The 26,670-nt window shown below is 37.6% G+C and overlaps 1 protein-coding gene across 1 annotated transcript; it reads left to right on the top strand.

Annotated features, from left to right (window-relative positions):
- The first annotated feature begins 689 nt into the window (after positions 1–689).
- On the top strand, positions 690–26,670 carry LOC112559326 (calnexin-like). Its single transcript, XM_025230459.1, is given in 23 exon segments — positions 690–862; positions 1,621–1,783; positions 2,011–2,090; positions 3,043–3,101; positions 5,186–5,250; positions 6,862–6,938; positions 7,239–7,320; positions 7,662–7,730; positions 11,169–11,216; positions 11,502–11,577; positions 12,268–12,346; positions 12,577–12,651; positions 13,717–13,752; positions 14,017–14,130; positions 14,569–14,609; positions 17,216–17,331; positions 18,495–18,569; positions 19,382–19,531; positions 20,903–21,031; positions 22,650–22,784; positions 22,787–22,840; positions 23,041–23,102; positions 23,451–26,670. Coding segments are annotated over 23 exon segments (1,983 nt in total). The 5' UTR covers positions 690–704; the 3' UTR covers positions 23,491–26,670.

The raw sequence follows: 26,670 nt of genomic DNA, 5'->3' as shown, positions 1-26,670 counted from the left end.
TTGCACTAAGATTCAAATCTACAACAAGTACACCTCATTCAAGAAAAAGAGGTCGTCTTTTCACCCGTACCAGGTAAGTTGCACCAACTGGTCATGGTGGGTGGAACAAGAATATAGGCTGTGTCATTGTCGGGCCGATTTGACTCGGGTGGTGGGGCGACGTGGTTTTGAAGGCGAAATGACCTGGGTGGTCGGTAGCAGTACGGTCCTGTTACCAATACAGTGAGGGTTGGGTGTCCTGGGTTCAGATCTTATCTCGGGCACGCCAATTATTTTTTTTCTCTCTCTCTGGATGTAGCATCTGTTTTACTGTTTATGGGGCTGGCTACTTTGCCGTGATATATCATAGCCTTAGTTCGAAAAGCATCAACGCAGTCGCTCTTTGCTTACTTGCTGGCTAGGTGTCCAACACCAATTCTGCTGGACCGTTATATAGTTAATGCGACCATCAGTCGATTCGACCACGACTCAGGGGTGTGAAATGGTTGAATCGACCGGTGACCAAAATGCATGAGGTCATAAGCTGATGTCCTAATCACTGCACTGATTTCAGTCTCATAAATTTTCCATGGAACATGGAATTCGTTCATCTGTTTCAAAACAAAATGTCTTCCATATCAAAAAATGGAATTTTAATCCTATTTGAACGGCTTTCAGTTTCCCCCCTCTACAGTTTATAACTTGAACCAATCAATGAGTCTGTTATGGCAAGGAGCAAATTGGACCAACCAACGAGTCTCTTTCAGCGAAGAGCAAATGAGAACACACCACGTTGGGAGTGGTTGTCTCCTCTTGGTAATGAAAAATCGTTGTGGAAGATTCTAGACAAATCAATTAACTTCCAAGTCTTCCAAACGACAAGGTAAAGTGAAACCATAATGCTATAATGCTTAGTACAGCTTGCCTTGTCTTCTAACGAATGCAAAACCGCAGCGCTTGTGAGAAATCGTTATATGTACCAAATAAAAATTGTGGTCGTGCGTGTATATACCGGTTAGTGGTTAGGCGTTGCCTTGTGACTTAGGTAGTAGCAGCAACATGTATTTCTGTTCAAATACATCACCACATAGTGTTACAGACATATTACTCCTTAATTTGTCACGGTCACCTAATATAGATTGTACTACTAATTGCCAGTATTTGCAGCAGTCTGACATATTTATTTATTTTTTTTTTAACCAAAGTGCTTTCGTCTTCGATTTTCTGCATCGTGTGAAAGAAACAGCGATTATCTACATCCTTAAAGTCATGGGCAACAAAACCGATAAATCCATCGTAGTTCTTATGACTTTTATCATTCGTAGAGGCCTCCGTTAACAATTCTGTTGTTATTCAGGAAGCCGACTTTGCTTTGTACTACTACTACTTGTAATAGAATTGAGAAAGTGAGAATTCCAACATTTAACACTTGCCTTATGAGAGTAGAGTTGTTGGGTTTTTTTTTTTGTCTTTTGTGTATAAATCTGGCCTCTGATACTGATGTATTTCATTTGGCATTTTGGCATGCCATGGAAAATGTATCATTTGCATTAGCATCTTTAGTTTACTGAATTCTACTATGGATATTTACATTTTGTGACCTGTTTAACCTTTAGCTATCATTTGCCTTAATATCTTTAGAATGAAGCTGCGGCACCTGCTTTTATTCACCATAGTGGGTCTAGTACTGGCAGACATTGTCTATAGTGAACCAAGTGTGGATGATGATGAGGAAGAAGATGATGATGGCCAAGTTGAAGTTGAAGAAGAATATTCAGTAATACAAGAGCCACCAAGAGAAAAGGTATGTGTTTAAAAGACTAAACAAAAGATGTGTTTAAAAAGTGCAGTGACTGATATATTAAACCTACTCTGTACACTCTACACTGTAATTGTATCACTTAATCATTTAGTGTTCCTTATTACTCTTTATCACATTTATCAATTTTCTTAGTATACTAATTTAACTGGTATTAATGAGTTGGAGGTTTAGCAAGGATTTTAAGAAAACAAAACTTGTTTGCTCTACAGCCTAAATACAAGCGCCCTGTACCTAAGGCACCTGTCTTTTTCCATGAACCATTTCATTCAAAGGAAGACTTTGTCAAGAGGTAATACAACTATCACATGAACTAGTCTTGTAAGCCTCTATATCTTTGTATATATTTGTAGTAACAAATTGACAAAATTTAGGCAGTTTCAGTGAAAAATGCATTGTGCTTTTTGTAGTTTTATTACTGAACTGGCTTATTTTTAAATTTATTATTTTTCTCTAACCATTCACAGAGAACATTGATGAGCATTCAGATTTTTTAAGATATACTTTTCTTAACAAGCCTACCAAATGTCATTCTCATTTGAAAATTTGTTCAGCATTTTATTTATTGGCTATAAGCCCCCAGGGGGGCATTTTTAGCCATATAGTGATCACACAATAACATTTTTATCACACAATAATCTCACAGTGGATGGTGACAAAATCTGGGTAACGTCATAAACATTTCCAAATAATCTACTTAATAAAACAACTAAATCACTGACACTTTCCACACAGATACTATTAAGAAAATCCACAGAAAATTCCTGCCGCCAGACTGGTCTATTTAAGTCACATGGTATGCTTTTGTGATCATCCAATTTATGCTTAACATCCTCTGCATGTTGCTGATTATTATTAAATATTAGTGTCAAGTAGACAGGTATGTGATAATCATAAATACACTCGTTAAATTCACCAATATAAATTCTAAGTGCGAAAAAATAAAAGGGGAGGCAATGGCATAATCAACTACACTCACCCCTTTACATGTACACATACCTACATTAACATCCTTTCCAGCCCTACCGTTTACAATCAATAAACCTATATTACACACAGTTTGAATAAAGAATGGCCAAAGTTGTTGAATCCCTTTTCACTAGAGTACCTTGATTTAGTAATACCAATAGTGTGCGTCAAATCAATAGTTATAGCAGTAAATGTATCATTATCATGACAAAATAAAATCTGGAATAATTATGTTCTGCAACTTCCTGATATACCTTTCTTTTGGTGCATACTAGATGGGTGTTGTCTCAGGCAAAGAAAGATGGAGCAGACGAATCAATTGCCAAGTATGATGGTAAGGAGGGAGCATTTGGTTAAAGACTGAGAAATATAAACACTTTATATCAAGTGTCAATTACAAGCATAATGCAGAGGCCATACAGGTCAGGAAAAACTCAAAAAGTAAATTTTGAAAAATGATTTCCAGTTCCTGAAAAAGTCTGTATTTGAAAAGAAAAAAAAAAAATCAGGAATAAGCCCAGAAATTTCCTACAAATAATTTTTCTTTTTGATTTAAGCATTGATGCATAAATTTGTTTAAATGTTCTTTGTTATAAATGAGCCACAAGTTGACACATGGATGTAGTTTCTCTTGCAGATTCACATATTGCTATTTGCACAAGTGTGTTGTCTTTGTATTCGTTTATTAATGATGCCATTTAGACTGGCATATTTCACTCAGCTGTGGCTCTCAAATAACATGTTTAAGCCATCTTTCCATGACTGCAAGAAGTGCAGAGTGACAACAAATTTTGGAGGTAATCTTTACTTCAAGGAAGGAAATGATCAAACATGGGTATTGATCCCACATGCAGTCATACTGAAAGCGTAAAGCAGGGATTATTCTAGAATCTAGGATTAATGCAAAAAAATTTGCAAAGTTTACATGTAAACATTTAGACAGGTAGTGTCTAACTTAAAGTTTGATGTTCTTCTTTGACCATCTAGAAAACAGCTTTTTTAAAAAGTCATCTGTTCTCCTCGAACCGGTTTTAAGTTTTGGGGCAGTTGGTGAAGCACTGACTTATTACTGTGACTTTTCACAATCCCTGAAGAATTTGATGAGGGGTGGGCGCAAGGGAGGGGATGTCAGTGTCATGAGTCTGTGGCTGTCAACACTTTACATTTTGCCAGTTGACCAGAGTGGGTAGGTTGGGGATGTTCCCTTAGATACATTCATATCAAGGTTGAATCAGACTGATGCAGGGAAGACCAAGAGAGTGAGCAAGTGCAGAGGGTGGGTGTGAGTTTTGCTTCATTAAAGACAGTCACCATTTCTGAGAGCCAGACAGGTCATGTCAGTTTAAGTGTATGGCAGAAATTAACGATGTGAACATAATGCAGAAAGTGTTAGTTAATATAGATGAGACTAATAACCAATTCTGACATAAGTATATGTATATAGTAATAGACAACTGTAGATAATCTTTGCAGTGTTGGAGAAATAAGAAATGTAGCAGAGTAATATATCACCTGTCCATCTGAGCTTTCTGAAAGTAGAATATGAGTTTCGAAATAGGCTTGGCTATCAAAGTGGAGTATGGAATGAGGATGAACAAAAAGCTGACATGTTGGGTTACCTAGTTCAAACCATTGTTAATAACTAGTAATGAAGGATGATGACACACCCATAAATAAGAAGACATGAGATCTATGTATCTAATTTCAGTACCTTTTGCAGCCCTATGCTCCTTGTGGAGTAACAAGGAATAAACTTAACTAATTTCAGTACATTACTTTGAGATAAATTGTTTCCACTGTATTCTGCTGTGCATCAAGGAAGCAAAAATTACGAAATTGAAAAGACTTATTTTAAGCCTTCTTCTTTACTAAGATCGAGGATGACCATGTGAACTTTGAAGAATGAAGTTTATCCTGGAAAGTCAGAAATGTTTTTCTTTTAATAGTATGGACCATGATAAGGAAATTACAAGCATGCTGTGCCTGATGCATCCAGCTTTAATTCATGTCAACTCAACAGCTTTAGGCCCTGTTAGAAACAAGAATATGCAGAGTTTTGGGCATGACTTTGGTTTTTAATGAAACGTGGCCAAGCTTCAGTACCCTTTCATATCAGCACTGTTGGGCTCACGATTGTATGTGTGTGTACAGCTTTGAAATGTGCACTTTTGTAAAATACCCCTTTCCCTTATTCTGATAACTGTTTTTTCTCATTGAAAGCAGATAACAGCTATAGTTTTTCTGCTATCATGTCCACATGCCAAATATGTCTGTTGTTTCAGTTTAATCTTCTCAGATATTTCAGATAAATGTAAAAAATCAAGGAACAGCAGTGTCAGTAACTTTATCATAAAGAGAGCGATGCACCGGAGAGTCATCTGAATGCCTTGATGGGCTTTTTTCTCTCTCTTCATCTAGGAAAGTGGGAGGTGGAAGAGCCAAAACAGAACCCAATTCAGGGAGATTTGGGCTTGGTTCTTAAAGTAAGTAGCTAAGAATCTAAATGTGCAGTACTAAAGTGATGAAATAGATCAGGGTATGCATGTGTTGCTGTGTCATTTTGTAAAAATTAATCTTTTGTACTAGCTGAAGGTAGAGAAAAGGAAGTCTTTCTTTTAGTTATTTATATATTTGGAAAGATAACCAGTACAAGAAATATTGCTTCTAGCTTTGAATAAGTGTCTGTTTGATTGGCTGCTCACAGATAACAATATAAAATGATTGGAGTATGTGGATTCTGTTATCACTTATGCCTTGTAATTCTTTGCTTTTGGAAAACATTGTCTATGAAAGAGAAAGGGGATGTCATGAACACGTCTGTAAAAATTTTGAAGGTCTACCAACCAAGCAATGCAACATTTTTTTGAGAATGTAATCATAACTACTTCAATATGTACAATCTCTAAAATTCCTAGAGTGTAAAAGAATACAACAAAGGCTGATGTAATAAATGATCAGCCTATTTAACATTATTTAAGAGCTCTATGAAAGAAAAATGTCAAAGAGTTAATTTCAGAAATTTTCAGATTAGCGGAAAATGAGTGGAATGAGAACCAAAAAATTAGTAGTCTAGCAGATTTACTTTAAGAATAATAATAATAAGAAGAAAAACAAGGATTTATATAGCACTTTTCCAAAGATTTGCTCAGAGCGCTTTATAACAACCATGCACCCATATTCGCATATAACAGCCATGCTCACTTCTACAATATGCACTCGTTCATTGTCAGGACAGGGTCGCTGTGAAGTTTGGAAAAGATGCATTTAAACTTTGGATTTAAAGCAGGCAAAAGAATCAGTGACTGAAAGCTTTATGATACAATACTTCATAAGTGTGCTTTTAAAGAATTTCTGCACAAAAATGATTCTTTAAAATCCATGATTTATCCCATGTTTAATCATATCCAATGTAGAAAAATGCTGTTGCATTCTCAGGTTGAAAAATGTCTCCTCGACTACTGCATATTACACTAATAGAACACACGGCCAGCATGTTTTAATTTCATTGCTATTACTAGTTATCACTACTTTCCTCTTCCAAATTTTAGCTGAGAACTGGAAATAATATATCCTTGCTGATGCTTTATTGCCAGTTTTTTCCTTACTGGAAATACATTTAGGGTGCAGTAACTATACAGAGGATTGATAATACTTTTGAATGCAGTTCTTGCCATTGAATGATCAGTCTTATTTAAGTAAAAATTATTTTTGAATGCCTGAAAACACCAAATCGCTGTCAAACATTGTTCTCCCCATTGAGAGTGTTGGGAAGATTAAGCAGTATGCTTTTCCAAACTAGTAAGGTTAAGAAAATAGATGTGCTTCGTGTCTCAAGCTGGTACTGAGACGTGTTCACTCACATTCCTTTAATTGGTTGTCAGAAATGTACATTCATGTGTATTCATTTTTTGTAAGGATTTATAAAAAGGTGCAAAATAGGTGTCTGTAAGTTTAGAAGCAATTTTATATGACTAACCTAACCTAATCCTTGGTAAAAAGGTTAAATTGTTATTACTAATAATATTGACCAGTGGTTAATATTACTACTAGCTGAGAAAGCAGTTATTGAGTGTAGTTAAATGACCATTCCACAGTCCAAAGCAAAGCACCATGCTGTTGCAACATATCTAGAAAGACCCTATGAGTTCAAGGGAAGGCCATTGATTGCGCAGTAAGTACTCTTAAATTACAGTCTGTTTATTCCAAAATATCTTTGTACAATAGTGTCATGAAGAGCATACATCAGTGGAAATTATTCAGTGGGGGTTGTAACTGTTACTTTTCATTTAGCTATTAGGCCTACCTTTATAGGTGCTCATGTTCATTTCTCTGAATATGTTATAGGTTGTGGCAACTGATTCTTTTATTTTGGATGTGGTCAGGATTGTCTTCTGTTTGGCTAGAAATGATTGTTTTCCCTAAGTGTTGAAAAACATCTATTAAATGTTTATTAAAAGTATATTTTCCTCAGATATGAAGTCCGCTTCCAGAATGGTTTGGACTGCGGAGGGGCTTATGTCAAGTTGCTATCAAGAGAGAGCAAATTTGACCTGGTGAGTGATGTAATATTGTCCTAGGTACAGCTGTCATTCATAATAATTAGTAGTAGCTACCATCAAGTCTCAGAAATGGAAGCTGGAACTAGCAAAGCTCTTTGCTAAAGCCGATGCCAGATTTCAACTTCCAGAAAGTGGATTTTTCTGGTAAAATGATAGCTGATTTTGTTTTGATATTTCTTGTAAAAGATTTTAATAGTCAGGCAAGGAGTGCATTTTTTTTATTATTATTTTCTCCTTGTTAACCACTTGTTGTAAGTTAAGTGGCCTGCAAATGCATTCATTTTAAGCCTTTCAGAAGTGGATGTTAAGTTATTGCCTATCAAATTGTATTTCAGAAAACATTCCAGGACAAAACACCTTACACTATCATGTTTGGACCTGACAAATGTGGCACTGAGAGCAAGGTGGGCTTTAGCATATTGTTTATATTTTAAATACAAGTACAGATGACATAAAGTTGATTGCATGGACCTTTAGCGGTGCCTGAACAGCTGCTTACATTTATCATCCTGTTTGTGTACTTGCCCCTGTGGGACCCGGGGTATGCTTGCCTAGCAAGCATTGTAAGAATAGGGTCCCTGCCATCCAGCCAGGCATGTCATAAGAGGCGACTAAGGTGGACACCTCACCTAGAGGTAAAATAGGTTGTGGTAGGGCTAACAACCCCACCATGTAAAAAAAATCATGTTACAGAAACTAAAACCAGAGAACTCGTCACAGATGGCGGAGGTAATGAAGCACACCAGGAGACTGGACTAATGACGGACGACAGCCAAACCCGAAAGGGAGCTGGCGCCCCGATAGCGGATTTACTGAAGCCGAGGCAAAAGTTGAGGGTGGGGTGCTGGAACATCCAGACCTTGTACCAGACTGGCAGGATGCTCCAATTAGTCAAGGAGTTTGACAACTACAACTTGGACATCCTGGGAGTCAGTGAGGTCAGATGGACCGGCACGGGAAAGAGGAGACTAGCGTCAGGACATACCATCTTGTTCTCAGGAAGATCAGACGCTCAGCACTCTGAAGGAGTAGCTCTACTCCTCAACAAGAAAACGGAAAAGGCACTGCTGGAATGGAAGCCTTATGGACCCGGGCTTTTGAGAGCAAGTTTCCATTCAAAGTACACCAAGCTGACAGTGCTAGCTTGCTATGCACCAGAAAATGACTCCGAGGCAGAAGACAAGGATGCTTTTTACGATCAGCTCCAGGCAGCCTCAGAAAGCGTTCCAGCCCACGATATGTTGCTCATCATCGGCGATCTCAATGCCAAGGTGGGAAGTGACAACACCTGCAGGGAGCATGTCATGGGCAAGCATGGAATCGGAACCATCGATGACAACGGAGAGAGACTGGCAGACTTTTGTGAAGAAAACAACCTATTGATTGGTGGCACACTCTTCCAACACAAAGACATCCACAAGGCAACATGGACATCACCAGATGGGATCACAAAGAACCAGATAGACCATGTCATCATCAACCAAAAATGGAGGAGCTCACTTCAAGATGTTAGAGCCTACAGAGGAGCAGACATTGCCAGTGACCACACTCTTGTGATAGCCACAGTTTCTCTGAAGCTGCGTCGATCACGAGGAAAACAGGCACGTCAGCAGAGAGTGGACTCCGGCAAACTAAAAAATCCAGCCACCGAAAGGGCCTTTTTGCTATGGAAGTAAAGAACAGGTTCCAGGCACTAGGAAACCAACAAGAGATGACCTTAGACGACTTCAATCGAGTCTTACAGGAATCAGGAAAGAAAATACTGGGCTTCCAACAGAAAAAGAAAGAACAGTGGATCAGAGAAGAGACATGGAAGAAGATAGAAGAGAGAAAGTCAGCCAAACAAAGAATCCACAGCACCAGATCTGAACCCCTGAACAACTCAGACAAAGATATACAAAACTAATCAAAGAGGTAAAGAGGATGGCAAGAACCGACAAAAGAGACCATATAGAGAAACTGGCAGATGAAGCAGAAAATGCAGCAAGAAAAATTGACCTGAAGACACTGTACAAGATAAACAAACAGCTAAACAACGGGTTTAAGAACAGTGATGTGCCAGTGAAAGGCGTGAACGGTAATGTCGTCGAGGGAGAGGCAGGAAAACTACAGCACTGGAGAGAGCATTTTGAGTCAGTTCTGAACAGACCAGATCCCCCTCAGCTTGCAGACATCCAGCCAGCAGCTATAGACCTTGACATCTGCACAGACCCACCAAGCCTGGAAGAAGTGACAGCAGCAGTCAAGACAATGAAGAGCGGCAAAGCACCAGGGGCAGATGGAATAACAGCAGAGATGTTGAAAGCAGATATAAGTGTGACAGCTCCCAAGCTGACTGAAATCTTCAGGCAAATTTGGGAATCAGGGCAGGTCCCTGTTGCGTGGAAGACAGGGCTCATCTTCAAATTACCCAAGAAAGGAGATCTTGGAGACTGCAACAATTGGAGGGGCATAACACTTCTTTCCCTCACCAGCAAGGTCTTCAGCAAGATTGTTCTGTCAAGACTGACGGCAACTCTTGAGAAAGACCTCCGACCACAGCAAGCAGGATTTCGCCCTGGGCGATCCTGCTCTGAACACATCTTCATTCTGCGACAGATTCTGGAGCAGAGCAACGAATGGAACACACCACTGTACATCAATTTCATCGACCTGGAGAAGGCTTTTGACAGCATCCACCGCGAGTCCTTATGGAAGATCCTGAGGCATTACGGAGTCCCTGCAAAACTTGTTCAGGTCATTGCAATGCTGTACAGCGATTTCAAATCCCAGGTTGTCTGTGACACGGAGCTCACAGACCCTTCAACGTCAGTACCGGGGTGAAGCAGGGCTGCATTCTGTCGCCGTTCCTCTTCATCCTGGCCATGGACTGGATCATGAAGACTTCCACGACAGTGAGAGGAGAGGGATCAGATGGACCATGACTATGACAGCAACAACAGCGCTGGAAGACTTGGACTTTGCTGATGACATTGCCCTGCTGTCACACCGCCACCAAGACATGCAGGAAAAAACAAAGGCCTTCTCAGAAACAGCTGGAAACCTTGGCTTGAAGGTCAGCACAAAGAAAACGAAAAGCATGAGAGTGAACGCCAGAGTCCAAGACAGCATCAAACTAAATGGAGATGAGATTGAGGAAGTTGACAGTTTCTCCTATCTTTGGTCCAAAATGTCAAACACCGGGGATGGGGAGGTGGAGATTCGAGCCCGACTGGCAAAAGCCAGCCAGGCCTTTGCCTCACTCAGGAGCACATGGAAGGCAAAAAACATCAGCCAGAAGATCAAGCTGAGAATCTTCAAGTCAAATGTGATCAGCACCCTCCTTTACGGATCAGCAGACAGCAGACCTCTCCAGAGTCGCCCTACGATGGACTCCAGACGGCCGAAGAAAACGAGGCCGCCCAAAGGAAACTTGGAGAAGAACAGTGGAAAGGGCTGGACATGGGGTCACCTAGAGCGGGTTTCAGCCGATCGACATCGGTGGCGGACTCTGGTTGAGGCCTTATGTGCAACCTGATGCACGAAGAGGAATAGATATAGATAGATAGATATTGTGTACTTGACAGTTCTTATTACACACATGTATATACATGTATGTAAATAATCTCACTCTGGGATACATTCAGAATTTGATTTCAGTAAACCAATAATTCTTTATTTACCTTATTCATGTAAAAAGGATAGAGCTCTGAGCATCCTCATATACAAAAGCCTTATAATTTATTTAATCCATTTGGTTAAGCCCAGGATGGCAATGCCCATACTCAAATTCTTTGTTGCTTAAATCAGAATTGTTTGTTCCTTATAATCGAAGTATTGAATTTTTTTTTCTTTTTTTGCAGATACATTTCATTTTCAGACACAAGAATCCCAAAACTGGAGAAATTGAGGTAATTTTTGTTTTTTTTTTTTTTTTTTTTTTTTTTTTTTTTGTTTTTTTTTGTTTGGAAGAAGGAGGCATATGTAAAAGAAATGGATCCTTTTTGACAAAATTTAAACATTGTATTAACATGTATCATTCTATAAAACACTTTAGATGGGAGACATTTTCATCTTTAGCCAATTCACCATTTGTTAGTTGCAGTAAGGGCTTTTATAGGTTGCAGAGGGTTTCAATGTTTCATTTTCTCCTAATATGTTTTATAGGAAAAATAGTTCTAAATTGAATACCTAAGGAAAAGCATGCCAAAAAGCCATCAGCTAACGTTGAAAGCTATTTCACTGACAAGAAAACACATCTTTACAAACTTGGTAAGAAATGTTTCCTAATACTTCCAAAAATGTCTGTCATTTGGTGTCGTGTCATTATTTGGTATCATTATTAGCATATGATTATGGGAAATAAAGGATTAGGATCAGGGAGATGCCCCTTGAATCAGCTGTTGTTTCTATTTGTTTGTAAAATGTATATGAAATGATGTAGCTCAAGTATCTGGAATGCTTCCTCTGTCTCTTTATACAGGTTAGATGCTACATGTTTTCCAGTCTAGACTTAAAAACCTATCTTTTTCGGAAATACATAGTGTAATTGGTTTTCTCCAACTGTTACTTTCTCCACCTTATTCTGTTGTGTTCCTGGCACTGTACACTGTGCAATGTGTGTTTGTGTAATTGCGTGATTGTGATGTCCTTCTCTGTCATATGGCATCACTACCTACTGCCCTTTAGATTATGTAAAGCACATTGAACTGGCCTCCATATGGGGAAATGTGCTATACCAATCCTATTATTATTATATGTTTGTGATTGCTGTGGGGTAAAAAGATCAACCATTTTATAATTTTAACAAGTCGGTGACCTATAATGTCTGAAATTTGCATTGGATCACAAATATTTAGTAGGTAACATAAATTAAAAAGCTACATTATGAGATAGATTGGATTTACAAACATGTTGTATTTATTAGAACTGTTACAGCATTATGGATTTGATTTGTTACAGTTGTGAATCCAGACAATACATTTGAAATTTATATTGATGATGGTCTTGTTAATAAGGGAAGCTTGCTGGAGGACGTAAGGTGAGCAGTAGTGTATTGTACAGGAGATATATATGCTGATATGCTTTCTAAACTCCATATAAGTAAAATGTGCCTCTTATTAACGAAAACTTAAAGTGACGGAACAGATTAAACAAATTTGCATTATGCTTTTATGTTGAATTTCACATTTTGAGATTACTGTAAACTTCCTATTGTGAAATCTCTGAATGATAAAAAACTAACTTTATTTCATACAACTCTTCATTCAGTCCTCCCGTCAACCCACCTAAGGAAATAGAGGATTCAAATGACAAGAAGCCTGCAGACTGGGATGACAGAGAAAAGTAAGGGAGTTTGTTTGGGTAGGGTGGGGGGGGTTGGTTTTTTGTCAAGCTTATTGTCTGTATGCATCATAGGGTTGTTGATTTTTCTTACAAACATTTTAGTAAAAATGTGAAATATGACAAATGTATTTTTGTATTATTTTATCAGGGCTTCTGCTAAGGCTAAATTCTTTGGGGTCCCAGTGACCCCTTCTTCAGATTTTTAAGGGGTCCCTGTTCTTCGCCCAAATTTGAATGGGACCCCATTGACGAAAATTGAAGGGGTCCTCCAAACTTTTAGTGCGTACTGTACGCAATTTTTTGCATAAGCAGAAGCTCTGTTTTATTAAAAGGATATAGTTAATTCTCTAACAAAGCAACTGTTTTCATATTGATTTACTTACTTTCATTAACATCAGATATTGGATTGTTTGTAGTAACTTATCATTGGCTTTGACAAATGCAGATACATTTATAAAATAATGGAAGAACCTGAATCACTCTATTTGAATCAATCAACTAAATAAGAAAGAACATACCCTACACCCCCCTTGTAAGGCTCGCAGCAAACTATAAAGATAAAAGACTGCATTAAAACTGATAAATCACATACTTGGAACAAGCTATAGGTTGAAGTGAATAGAAAGAAGAAGGGCCTATAAGGAAGTCTTAGAAATGCTATTGACGATAACAGTTGGAGGAGCATTATATTGTACTTTGTGAGAAACAAATGTAAGGGTTGATGTTAATTTTTTTATTCCTGGACAGATGGGGGTAGTTTGAGGTCAAGTTCTTTTAAATTGACATTTAGCAAGATCTAACAGTACATCTGAGAAATAAACCAATTTAACTGACAGTTGTTGCTCTTTGATTTTAACAATGAGAGACCACTCTGTAGGAGAATGTGCATGTTCAGGAGAAGGAGTAAATTGCAGTGGACATAAGGAACAAATAAATGTATGGCTTAATTGACTGGATTGTGAAAATAGTACTATATTTGTATCTGTATTTTAGATGCATTCTGATAAAGTTATAAAGAAGTCTTCATATGTAATTATATACATTTATGGTTGTATCTGGTTTCAGAATCCCTGATCCAGATGCTGTAAAGCCTGATGACTGGTAGGTTTCTGTAAAAATCTTGTGCACCGTTGTAATCCACTTTCAGTGCCAGGCAAGAATTTCAAGAGAATTACATTTTTAAAAAAAACAAAAAAACTCAGTTGTCTCAAGCGCTAATAGCACACTCCTATGTGCGTACGTGCTAGACAATTTTGGCATTTTTTTATTATTATTATTAAGTAGCCCACTGACATGAAGATATTATCATGCCTTTTACAATATGGGCATAGCCATTTGCTTATCTTTGATTTTGTCTGCTTATAGGGATGAAAATGAGCCTGCCACAATCACTGATCCAGATGCTGTCAAACCAGAAGACTGGCTGGAAGATGAGCCTAGCCTGTTGCCAGACCCAGAAGCCACAAAACCAGCTGACTGGTGTGCTGTTGTTATAGCTACTAAGATCAGCAACTCCTTTCTTCTTTTCTCTAATGCCTGCTTGGTTCAAACATGTCCTGTAATGCTAATATATGTTCAAGAAGAATTAACACAGAGAAAATGTTTTGTTCACAACAACAGTAGTTACATCATAACATTTGGGAAGTTCATACCCCTAAAACAAAATTATTTTCTCAAGAAAAATATTACTGAAATTCAGGGAATAAAAAAACTTATGGAATAAGTAGATTCACCTTTTGGCAATGTTATGATTTATTGTGCAGGTTGCTTAAGACTTAACATTTATTTTGGAATCATATGTGTTCACTGGGATTAAAGTTCCATCCATTTTTTTTTTTTTTTTTTTTTTTTACAAATTGCATATTTCAATGTTTTGTCCCTTGTTGGAGATCAGTTTTAATTTCAACATTTTATTAGGGATGAAGAGATGGACGGAGAATGGGAAGCACCACTTACGGGTAAGCGATTTCTTACAGTCAATATATTGCTATCAAGAATGCAAGTCTGTCTGTTTAAAGCAACTGTAAGACTGCAGTTACAAGAGAGACCATCTCTCTTTCTAGTATTACTGTTTCTCTTGGTTGCATCTATACATATTCCAGTTGTATAAGTAACAAAATCTTTGATGACAATTCATGAAATTTTTTGGAAAACCTCTTTTCCTGCTATAAACAAATAGAATAGCCCATAATGATTCAAAATTTTAGTAGTAGTTAACTGTTTCTACACATACAAGTTACAAAATAGTGTGCATCAGAATACGCTTAATGTAATTAGTAAAGGAACAATTCTTTTTTCCGCTTTGTGAATTGCTATGTTCTTCTCTGTCACTATGTGATATTTTACTGGATGAGAAAGCTTTTAAGATCTTGTCTCTCAAGGATTAATCCTTTGAAAGGCCCCAGGCCAGATGGTCTGAAAAGACAAATGCTCAGATCCTGTGTCCAACTACTATGCCCGTTGGTCACACATTTGTTTTATCTGTTTCTGATATAATGCTTTTTTCTTAAAGGCTGAATTTTTTTTTTTTAACTGAGGGCAGAAAAGAATGGGTTTGACCCAGGCAGGGCTGACTATTATGTACAGTCTGTCTTTGCCAATTACTTCCATCAATCTGACATATGACAGGTAGAGGTCACAGGCAGCGCCAACTGCCTCAAGCGTCTTTATTGCCTGACAAGTTCTTGTGATTGGGGTTGAAAACAAACTGTTTGGTGAAGGTCTACTGGATACCGGTGGTGTCTTGTGCATAATCCAGTCTATGACCATCAGGAAGATAGTTGGTGATATGCCAGTCTTCAATATGAAAAGTTTAGTGAGTTTTCCATTGTGGATAACTTGGCAGGATGTACAAACCCTGAATAATGTTTATGAGCTTAGGTGGAATGTCATAGTTGATCATCAGCCATCAGATGACGTCCCTGTCTACACTGTTGAATACCTTCTTGAAGTCTGCTTTTGTTTCCGGGTTTGCCTTTAATGCTTCTCGTGGTATGCCATTTGGGCCTGCTGCTTTGCCACTTTTCATGCTTTTGATAGCTTTGATGATTTCTGTCTTGGTGGGAGGGCTGGTGTTGACACGAAGTTGTTCAGTGGTATGTCAGGTAAAGATGGTGGACAAGGTTGATTCAGGATTTCTTCAAAGTGCTCCATCCAGCGTCCACACTATTAGTATTATTTTCCAATTTTTGTATAAACTTGTTTTTTACATCCTGAATTTAAATACAAGCTGCCTGAATTTGATGTCCTTTTTACTAGACCATTTTCTGACCCTTTATCTGCACTTTCATAGGCAGCTACTAATCATTCACTTTTGTCTACACACACAGTTTTATAAAGTAGTCTGCAAATGCACTCTCCAAGGCTGGAAGAAGGAGTATTCACACAACCCTAGTGCTCTGGAAAATAGAGTTTCTTAGACAGGCAAAAAGGGTCAGATTGTGGAACAGTCTGAAACACAGATCAAAAATACAGGAGCCCCACGGGAATACATTTTATTTCAAATGCTGTTTTTTATTTACACCAATGAAGTCCAGATAAATTTCTCTAATTGTGCTCAATTGTTGATTAAGATTGCAGATGATATGGCATTTGTTGCTAGGGTAGGATTCAATGGCAAACTATTTCCTTAGATTAAGAAATTAAATTTATGATTTGAGGAAAGCTTTCTCATGCTCGGTGTCTCTAAAACTAAAGAACTTGTCCTGGCATAAGGAAATTGATAAGTTTTGGGCACCTCGGCACAGGGCTAGACAGCAGACTATCCTTCCATGAAAAAAAAAAAATCAGCATTTTTCTAGGAAGTCACTTGTTACTACTGGGAAAACAAATGTTGGTGTTGACAGCCCTATCCTTGAGCCTGTATACTGCAGCCTGATCAAGAATATTTAACATTTAATCTGTCCATGTGGTTTAGCGTACTGTGAAGAATCAAGTCGGATGAGAACGGTCAAAGCTGCCAGCGAGATGATTGGCATTTTACAGAAATCTTATATCATGGGTGTAGATTAAACGTTTTCTGCATTATTGCAGACCCCTTTCACCTGCTACACCACTATTTCCAGATGCTAATCTCTGCCATAGAGGGAAAAAATGGTTAAGAAGAATGCTTTTGCCAAGTCCTCTTTACCAACTGTGATAGCAATCACAAAACAGGACTAGCAAAGAACCAAGGTTATTTTTTCGTCGTAGTATTAATCATAGTGTACCTCTGAAAATGGTGTACAGAAGTAGACAGTGAAAATGCATTTATGGCAGAATAATCCCTACAGGATGGTGTGGTTTCTTTATTCCCTTATTCTGTCTAGTTTGTTTCACTGTAACAACCCTACAGTTATGCACACAACAGCTGTACAACAGGTTGTGGAACATTGCAAATGAGTTAAGGTAATCTTGGATGTTAAAATTGAATTAGGGTTATCTGTCATTACTAAGTGGTGTATATTTGAGAATCTTGATTTACGCTTAGTTATCACTAAACATAAAATGATGTTGAGCAACATTTCAAGAAGTCAATATTTTAGGGTTAAAAATGTATATTTGTATTAGTTTTGTTTGTTTGCAGCTAATCCGAAATGCAAAGAAGTTTCTGGATGTGGTGAGTGGACACCACCAACCATCCCCAATCCCAAATATCGTGGCAAGTGGAAAGCCCCAATGATTGACAATCCAAACTACAAGGTCAGTCTGCACTCTTAGCTTTGGTTCTGTTAATGGTGCTTCTTCTCACAGACATAGAACCATGACATCAGCATGTTAAACAATTTGTGCTTCTACCAGTTTTTCATCATTCTATTGTAATTGCGGAGTGACAATATGAGGAAGTGCAAAATGTTTTTGTTAAACAGATCCAAAAGCTCATTAATTACTTCATTATTTCTTCGTTGTGCATATCAAAAGACATAACTCTAAGGAGATCGCCCTGCTGCCACCTTAATTCCAGCCATCTGATTTGACAAAAGAAGCCAATGACACAGGGGTTGGGGGGACACATTCAACCAGCTCCCCACCTCCCTTTCCAATGGACCAATGAATTCACTTCTCCAGTCTGTTGCATGGCTTCGAATCCAGTAGGATGTGTTTTATTTTAGTTTTTGGGTTTTTTTTTTTTTTTTCCTGCACAGTGTTTTACAACAATAAATAGTGGTCATATAGATAACCTTGTGTGGTCTATGTTTGGAAATGTCTAAAACCAGCAACACCTGTGCTGACTTTCTCAGCTACCTGAAGTGCACACCTCAATGCATCCTGTGTCCTTGCTGCTCCTGATCCTATGCACCACATCCTATGTTTTCTCCCTTTAGAATAAAAAATAAAGGTAAGGTTAGGCAGCTGGAAAGACTATTCTTTATCAGCCACTGAAGGCAGGTTACAAAGGCATTGGGTGAGTCTGTGCAGCAGTTCCACTCCAAGGGCATTATAGACACAAGTAGCCATATCCATGAAGTTTGCAGAAATGTAATAATGCTTATAGTGTATCAGGTTTTCTCACTCCAATCAGGATTGGACGAATCATGCATAATATATCACATTCTTTAAGCACTATAATTGCCTGAAATTTTCCTGTACCATCCTTCTCACTTGTTGTGGATCCCATTCACAATTATGATTTAAAAAAAAACAAACAAAAAGACTTAAGATTGGAACTCACCGTTCAAAAAGGAGTGATTTGGTTGAGTTTATGTGGTCCCTTGTCATTGCTCAGATTTGTCTAAACAAAAGCAGACAGCTGATGGTTATTAGGGCGATCTCCATATAGTCGTGTCATTAGGTAAGTACTTGAAGAAGAAAATTTTAAAGCCAAAAAATGATTTTTTTCAAAAGTTGTTTTCATTTCATTGAAGGGAGTGTGGAAGCCACGCATGATCGAAAACCCAGCCTACTTTGAGGACAAGGAGCCCTACAAAATGACACCTATTGTGAGTAGCATATCTGCTGTGTAACCAGCAAACAAGGCTGGTAATCAGTAGTGAAATTTGTAAACTCTTTCATGTATTTAAAAACCAATGAATTCATGAATATGAAAAATTTTTAAATGTACAGGTAGTCCTCGACTTACGACGGTGATCCGTTCTTAACGCGGCGTCGTAAACCGAATTTCAACGTAAGTCGGATCATACTTTAATACAGTACTGTACCATAATAACAGTACAGTACTGCAAACACTTAACTTATCCAAACACCTATCCTAACACAGTACCCTACATAATTATCAATAAACACAAGTACAGTAAAATATTGTGCTTTGTTATCATTGTCGCTTTCATAGGAGCAGATCCTGTCACGTGTTCAAGAATGCGATCTTCATCCTTGATAATCGTAGCGACAGTCGAACGACTAAGTCCTAATGACCTGCCAGTTTATGTTGTTGTTTTCCCTTCTTAGATTGCCTTATGACTTCCGCCTCACGTGGAATGTGGCGCAACGTACAGTTCGACTTACGACGCGAAACCTCGTAAGTCGGAATGAGCGTCGTTTACAGCGTCGTAACCACAAAACGACGTAACTCGAGACCGTCGTAACCCGAGGACTACCTGTATATGACAGAAATATTTGATTTTTTTTTTTATTATTATTATTTTGTCTGAGACCGAGAAGTCAAGAATATTTTAAGTTCACATTGCTTCATCTTCGGTGGCCTGTGTATTATTAATCGGCTTTCTTACCGTAACATTTTGTCCACATGTGGTGATGACATGGCTTTGTACTTTGTCTACTGTTTGGTGCTTAGGGGGCAATTGGCTTGGAACTTTGGTCAATGACAGATGAAATTGTCTTTGACAATTTTCTAATCACTGACGACTTGGAGATATCTAAAGCCTTTACTGCTGACACCTGGGACATAAAAAGTTATGAAGAGAGAGCAGCTACTTCTGCTGGTGTAAGTGTGATTTTTTTAATCTGAAATTATGTAATATTTTATTATGTAGAGTTTTATGTGCAATCAAACACTTGTGACAAGACTTTCATTTATGACAATTTTTGTAAATAACTCTATATGAATGAAACTGTCAAAGTTTTGCATAAATCTTATGCACAAATAAAAAGTATTATTCACATAAGTAATGTTAATAAAATTCTAACTCTTCACGGTTAAATTTATGGGCAGCTGACTCTTTTATTGTCAGCAGTGCTGGACAACTACACCTGATTGTAGTGATACAAGTTTATAAGTTTATAACTGCAGATCCTGGCACCAATTTGTTCACCAAATTTTAGGGATGAGAGCAAAATGTATTTCGTTTTAAGCAGTGTGGGTAAAATCTTTACAAAACATTTGTAGTATATTTTTGTTTCTGTTAGTAAAGTCTTTTTGAGTGGTTTGCAGCCCTGATACAGCGAGTGCTGAGATGTGCTGAATGCCACAAGTGCTTTGGCAGCTCTTTGTGTCTGCCTTTATCCAATTTATTATCATTGTGTTAGATTACCTGATCACAGACTTTCATTTACAGCAAACAATAATACGTGCACTGAAGGAGGCAACTGATGAGCGGCCCTGGCTATGGGCTGTTTTCATCATTGTGGTGGTGCTGCCTGTTGTTTTGATTGTAGCATACTGTTGTATGAGCAAGGTGAGGCATTGACTGTGTGTCACCTGCCAGCCTGCACATGCCTGCTTTTTTTTTTTTTTTTTTGCATGAGACATCGTCATGCATAGAGAAAGCCCTGAAGGACTGTCACCAAATCTGTAACAGTTGTAAACTCTTGACAGTGATAATGCAGCATCACTCTCTTGTTTCAAAAAACAGAATTTAGAGGCATGAGGAAATGCAAACAAAAAATGATATTGGAAGATTTGGTGGCAGCCTCGTTATTTGTAGCTTGTTGTTTTTATTGTAGTCACAGGGGCTGCTTGTGACCAGATTTTTTGTACATTTTATTTCAAAGAGGAAACCTCAAGCAATATCTGGTTTTTTTTTTTTATGTTTTTTTTTTTTTTTTAAAGTTTTATTATGCACAAAATCCTATTAAGTGCTTGCACATGCGTAAGAGCATGTTATCTGACATCAGATTCCTGGCATTGTCACAGCATTTTGCTTCTAAAGCCTAAACAGAGATTGTTTTTGTTTGCGAGAACCAGATTGCATAATTGAGGTACCCTCTTGCTTTGGTAGATGATTATTTTGGTGGTTTTTTTTTTTTGTGTGTGTGTGTTTTTTCCCCTTTTAATATTCTGTTTTCGTGAAATTAGGTGGTCTAATTGATGTTGTCTTTTAGTGGGAGTTTTGTCAGGTTGTGTTGTGGGATGCAGGGTATATGGCAGACACTGATGACAGCCGCACAAGAACATCCTTGGCTGTGGGCAGTCTACGTGGTCGTCCTTCTTCTGCCCATCATACTCCTCTCCATTTGCCTTTGTCCCAAGGCTGGCCCTATCAAGGTGGTCATTGCAGCCCTCTTTCTTTATGTCTTCCCTACTATTTTTCCTGTCTATCTTCTGGTTTTTTTTTTTCCCTTCACTTTTCTGCTATTTCATCCAACTCAGAACTTTGATATATGATATTTGTCTAGTGTTTTACGTTTAGATAAGTTCTCCTCTGTTGAAACATTATTCATTACATAATTTTTTTTACTTTTTATGTAGTTGCAAGACCAAGATGTGAAAGTTAGAGCTAGATTTAGTTGAACCTGTAAAGCCAGTAAATGAAAGCTGTTGCTAGAAAGAGAATAGGTTTGTAGGACCAAAACATGAAGCCTCTGCAGCCAAAAACCAGCACATAAGACCAAAATACCAAAGACCATTTTAGGCATTAGTTTTTGCATGAATATCAAAGATGCTGAAGCTTGGAGTCGTCACACTAATACTACATCCATCTTGAGCTATTTTTTTATTACTATTTGGAACTATGAATCAAAAGTGGGCAGTGTAAGAGGACTAAATAAGGTAATAACAGAACTTTCATTCATGAATACATCTATAAAGATTCAGATACACATCAGAACTTATTCATGGATGGGTGCATGCAAGCAAGTGCATCCAAGTTTTTTAAGGATACTGATATGCATAAGAATGCTAAAGATCTGTTGGGGCAATTTCTTTTACTAATGACAGGGAAAACCTCAGTCCAAGACACTGTTTGGTAATTCCTGAAATGTGTAAATATCGTGCATCCATTCTTAAGATAACAAGCCTTGAAATGTCACCATTGTGCATCATGCACAGTGATATTTAAAGGCTTATTTATTATAAACTAAATGGAATAGTTGCCCACATTTTGGCAAATAGTATCTCACATCAAGCTTTTAGCCTGTCATTAAAAAAAAATACCAGAAAACAAGATTTTTAATTTATACATGCATGGATGTAGCTTGCATTACAATGCATATGTAAACTGAAGTTGCTATTTCCAAACTTGAGGGGGACATGAATGTACAGAGAGGGTGGATCCCCAAATAACACAGCCTGACAAGATGTTTAGTTTAACAGATTGAAGATTGAACTGCTTTTGTAATTTTGGTGCATGATTTAAAACTTTTTTAAAATTATGGTGTGTGTTTTATCTTTTAGATTTTCCTTTTTTTAAAATAGTTATTCTACCAATATCCTTTACATTATTTTTGTGTCATGTTTTATGTTGTGCATCTATTGTCTTGTGTTTATTTTGTCTTATGTAGTTTAAAGGCAAAAATCACATTTGAAGTCCATTTTCATGAATACATTAAAGTAAAAAATTGGTGAATAAACTTTCAGATAGCGTGAGCATACAGAGATGGGTTTTTAAATGCTTCCATAGCTTAAGTAAGAGTGTTGGAGACACTGTTTCTTGATTTAATAATGATTTACTGTTTTTTTTTAAAAACTTAAGTTTGTATCTCCTTTTTGCTACAACTTTGGTTGCTATCATTATTATGCTGAATTTTCTTGGTAGAGCAAGTAGGTTAGTAGGCTGCCTGTGTGAGAGTGACTTGTAGACCTGCCATGCTAACATTTAGAACACCGGATAGAGAGTGCTTGACCTGAGAGCTGATTATCAACTTGCCACTTTTTACTTTGGCAGCAAGAGGATATTGATGCTGAGCGTAAGAAAACTGATGAAGCATCTCCTGATGAGGAAAAAGAGAAAGAAGAAGGGAAAGAAGATGAGGAAAACAAGGAAGAAGAGGAAGAGAATACTAAGGATGGAGTTGGTGCTGGGGTGACACAGGAGAAACCAAGAAAGCTACCAAGGCTGATCTGAATGCTCCAGAGGTACAGTGTTCTTTCTTTGCTAGTAACCACAGTGAAGACTGGGCCTCTGGCAGTTCACTTAAAACATTCAACACACTGTTCGTTGTACCTTATTATTTGCGTAACTACCAGTGAAGTCGTTTTGTTTACAAGTTTACTGCGGGTTGTACCTTATTATTTGCTTAACTGCCAGTGAAGTTGTTTTGTTTACCTGTTTTTAGAATGAGGATGATGGGGAGGAGGCTGATGCTGAAGAAGATGAAGATGCCAAGGGCTCCCCTAAGTAAGTCCTGGTCTTGTCACTGTAAGGATTGGCTGCATTCTGCTACAGAACTTTTAGTCAAGATTATGTCCAGGATGTTGTCTTTGGTTGTTGTTGTTTTTTGTTTTTTTTTTTAACCCCAGTCGTTTCTGTTTGGACATTGACAGTGAAGAAGAGAATGTTATTTTCATCTATCCATCTTTTAAACATATTTTGCCTTTTGAGGGCTCTTCATATTTACAACAAATTAAAAACTTTCCATTAAAATCATTAGAATATTGGAAAGTGTTAACAGTAACAGTGTTTATGAAGAATTAGAATTGTGAAACGCTGATGAGTAGGACTGACTTTTTTTCATGTCTTTACTAGGAAAACTTCACCAAGAAGACGGCGACTGCGCAAGGAATAGATAAGCATCAGCTGAAGATAATGATGTTGTGCATGTATTTTGTGGGATGAGTGATGAGATATTTGGATTCCGGCAAAGCCGTAGCTGTTGTTAATGTATTAATATTCATCTGGTGCATGGCTGCTTCATCAACACAACAACACGGTGACTGGAGGTAGTACATGTACTTGGTCTTGCCGATGATTTCTAGACCTCCCCACCACTCATGAGGCTACACTGGTACAAGCTGCAAATCTGATAAGACACAATAACAGAAATTCTGGTAGAAAGAGCAATATATACTTTCATTTTTGCACACAATCCCAAAAAAAAAACTTTCATTGTAGTTGAAAGAATAAAATAAAAGCTAACAAATAGGCAAGCCAATTCTGCCTCACTGTAAACAGATGCCACCACCCTAAAACCTTTGAAAATAAAGACAGCTTTATTGCATCTAGAATCCATTTCATATTTAAAATAACTAGAACTCGATCTGAGGGTAATTCTACCTCAAATACACCTCCAGTCACTTCCCCTGAAATACCTACAGCTTTGCTGTGAAAGTTGTTACAGCTAAATGGCTGTAGCGTCACATTCATCTATGCATATGTCGCTTTGAAAATGTTTACAATAAAATTATTGTTTTAAGTAATGAATACTGTAAAAGGGTCATTAAATTTGTATTCCAGAAGCAAGTATTTCAGTTTATTTTTTCAATCAGAAACTGTACCATCTAGTCTTGCCCCTAATGCACTGTTTGCCAGTATTCCATCTTGACCTGCCCATGAATGTTGTGGATGTATTGTGCCCAGTCTTGAGGGGGATACAGCAAGCAATAAATAATCATCCGCTGCCCGATCATGTGGGAAGAATGAAAAAGCACCAGGTTTTTATGTTCTGTTCTGTTTGCTAACCGTGTTTTATCACATCCCTCGTTTCATTTATTTAGAAAAAGTGTACAGGCTGCATTTCATTTTGGTCCAACAGTTTACATTTCTCGTCTAAGAGATGGGTAAAATCATTTGGACACAGCAAATTTGTGCCATTTTAGTTTAATAATTTTGGAAAGAAAACTAAATCATTTCTCTCATTCCAGGTTGAATAAGCTGTAAAATTTCTTTGAGTGTTTGGCTGTCAAACGCACATTGTTACTATTGTTTGAGACTGTATGAAAGAATAAAAGTCGTGTGTATTGACTGTGGTGTTGCTGGTTGGTTTGAGCCATGTTACTTTCAGTGTATGATCTTTGTACAATCTGTTGTTTCTGGTTGGTTGGAGCCATGTTACTTTGGGATCTTTGTACAATGTGTTGGAAAGATGTGTTGAGATTTTTGTTTTGCCCTTTTCTGGTTATTAGCACACTTAATTATAAGTGACATTTCATCCATGTTGTACTTCCCATTGTTCACAGTTGTATTGTATGCTGTTTGATAGTAGCTGTTGTTGCTTATCAAACTAGGTTATGAGTGTGTAAGCATCAGATTCGCCTTTGTAAGGGTTGATTCTGGCCTTTTCTTGGGTTACATGAGGCCAGCAGGTGTAAATCTGCAAAATATTCAATGCTTTGACTAACCCCCTATCCTTTATTTTCTAGGTACTGTCTTGAGTTTTTGTGCTGTGATTAGCCCACCCTTTCTTTTCTAGGATCTGTCTTGAGCTTCTTTGCTATGACCAACCCATCCTTTATATTTACATTTTGTCTTGGACTTCTTTGCTGTGACTAGCCCAGCCTTTATATTTACCAGGTGCTGCAAGCAGTCAAGAGCTGCAGGAGATGCCTAAGACTGATGTTAACTTTAATTAACTTCCAAGATTAAAAATGTATAGAGGAAGGTTGTATGCTCAAATCTACAATTTGTTTTTCTGAGAGAATAAGATTCATTGACAGACAATACATTGTTGGCATGTTAAAAACTGTTTTGATAATCTATGAATTACTGTAGTTTGATCCTGGTTGGAGATAAGAAATTTAAAATGCTGTAATATACTTTTTCTCTTAAAATGAAACTATTTGCTGTCTTCAAGGGAAAAAGTCTTTCGACTATGGACTTTTAATGCACTTTTTTGTAAGGTAACCTGATGAGTAACACTTTTTTTTTAAATCAAGCAAGCCCATCATATAGTGAAGTTTTAAAACTTAAATGTGTTGACACATTATTTATTGCCAATCTGTAAATCAGTATGTTGAAGATGAAGACAGCTGTAAAATGTTGATGGGACGTTGAAGGGTCTGTTTGTTGCGCATAAACTTGTCATTTATGACAGTAAATGAAAGCACACAGTGTCATGAAAGGCCTGTGTCGACAATCATTATTCAGACTTTGTGGCAGACAAAAACACTGAAACTAAAATGAAAGTGCCACAAAGGTAAATGCTTTTACTGTGACTGAAACATTTTCATGGTAGGTTTCATTTCTGTTGACAGTTCGTGAAATGCAGGAGCTTACAGATCATCAGATGCCTTTTACATTCTTCAAATTCAATACCTTCTGGGTAGAGTGGTTGATGTCTGCATATCTGTTGAAAGATCTGAAAGAATGCTATTTTATTTTTCTTCAAATGGCTTGCTTTCCTCTATTACTGTGAAGATGAGTTCGTTCCTGGCCCTGATCTTGTCTTGGGTGGGGGATGGCTGGATGCAGTAGGTGACAAAGCTGACCAAACAGCAAACAGACCTTTGTTGAGATGTGACAGGCAGGTCCAGCCTGCTAAGGTTGGTTCCACTTTCAAAAAGTAGTGGATAACCTGCGTTTTCAGTGATACAAGCTTCAAACGGTAACATTCTTGCTGTCTTACACTTTTTTAATTGGCTGCAGCTTTGAGGATGTAATCATACCATGTTGCAACATATTGTGGATTTTATTTGTTGGTGCATTGAAGGTTTTTTCCATGTATGGAAAAGGTACATTTGTTCGGATTTAGAGAGTTAGTGTCTTATAAATTAAACCCATTCATTCGCTAAAGTACACATAATGAGTGGGTCCGTAATGAAAGTTCAGAGTTGAGACTTGGTTTGTGTGTTTCACTGCTACCATGTATTGGCGAAATCTTGGCATTCTCACACCTTAAATAGCCTGATTTTTTTTTAAAAATACGACATAAGCTTGTTAAGAATATGATTCACCACAATAATACCTGTGGGTTTCGATTGTGAATCTATGTATTTTTAGATTGCCAAATAAAGATAATGGTAAAGATTAA

The sequence above is a fragment of the Pomacea canaliculata genome, linkage group LG3 (assembly GCF_003073045.1).
Source record: "Pomacea canaliculata isolate SZHN2017 linkage group LG3, ASM307304v1, whole genome shotgun sequence".
NCBI lineage: Eukaryota > Metazoa > Mollusca > Gastropoda > Architaenioglossa > Ampullariidae > Pomacea > Pomacea canaliculata.
Note: the sequence above shows the minus strand (reverse complement) of the source record. Positions and strands in the feature narration are given on the sequence as shown.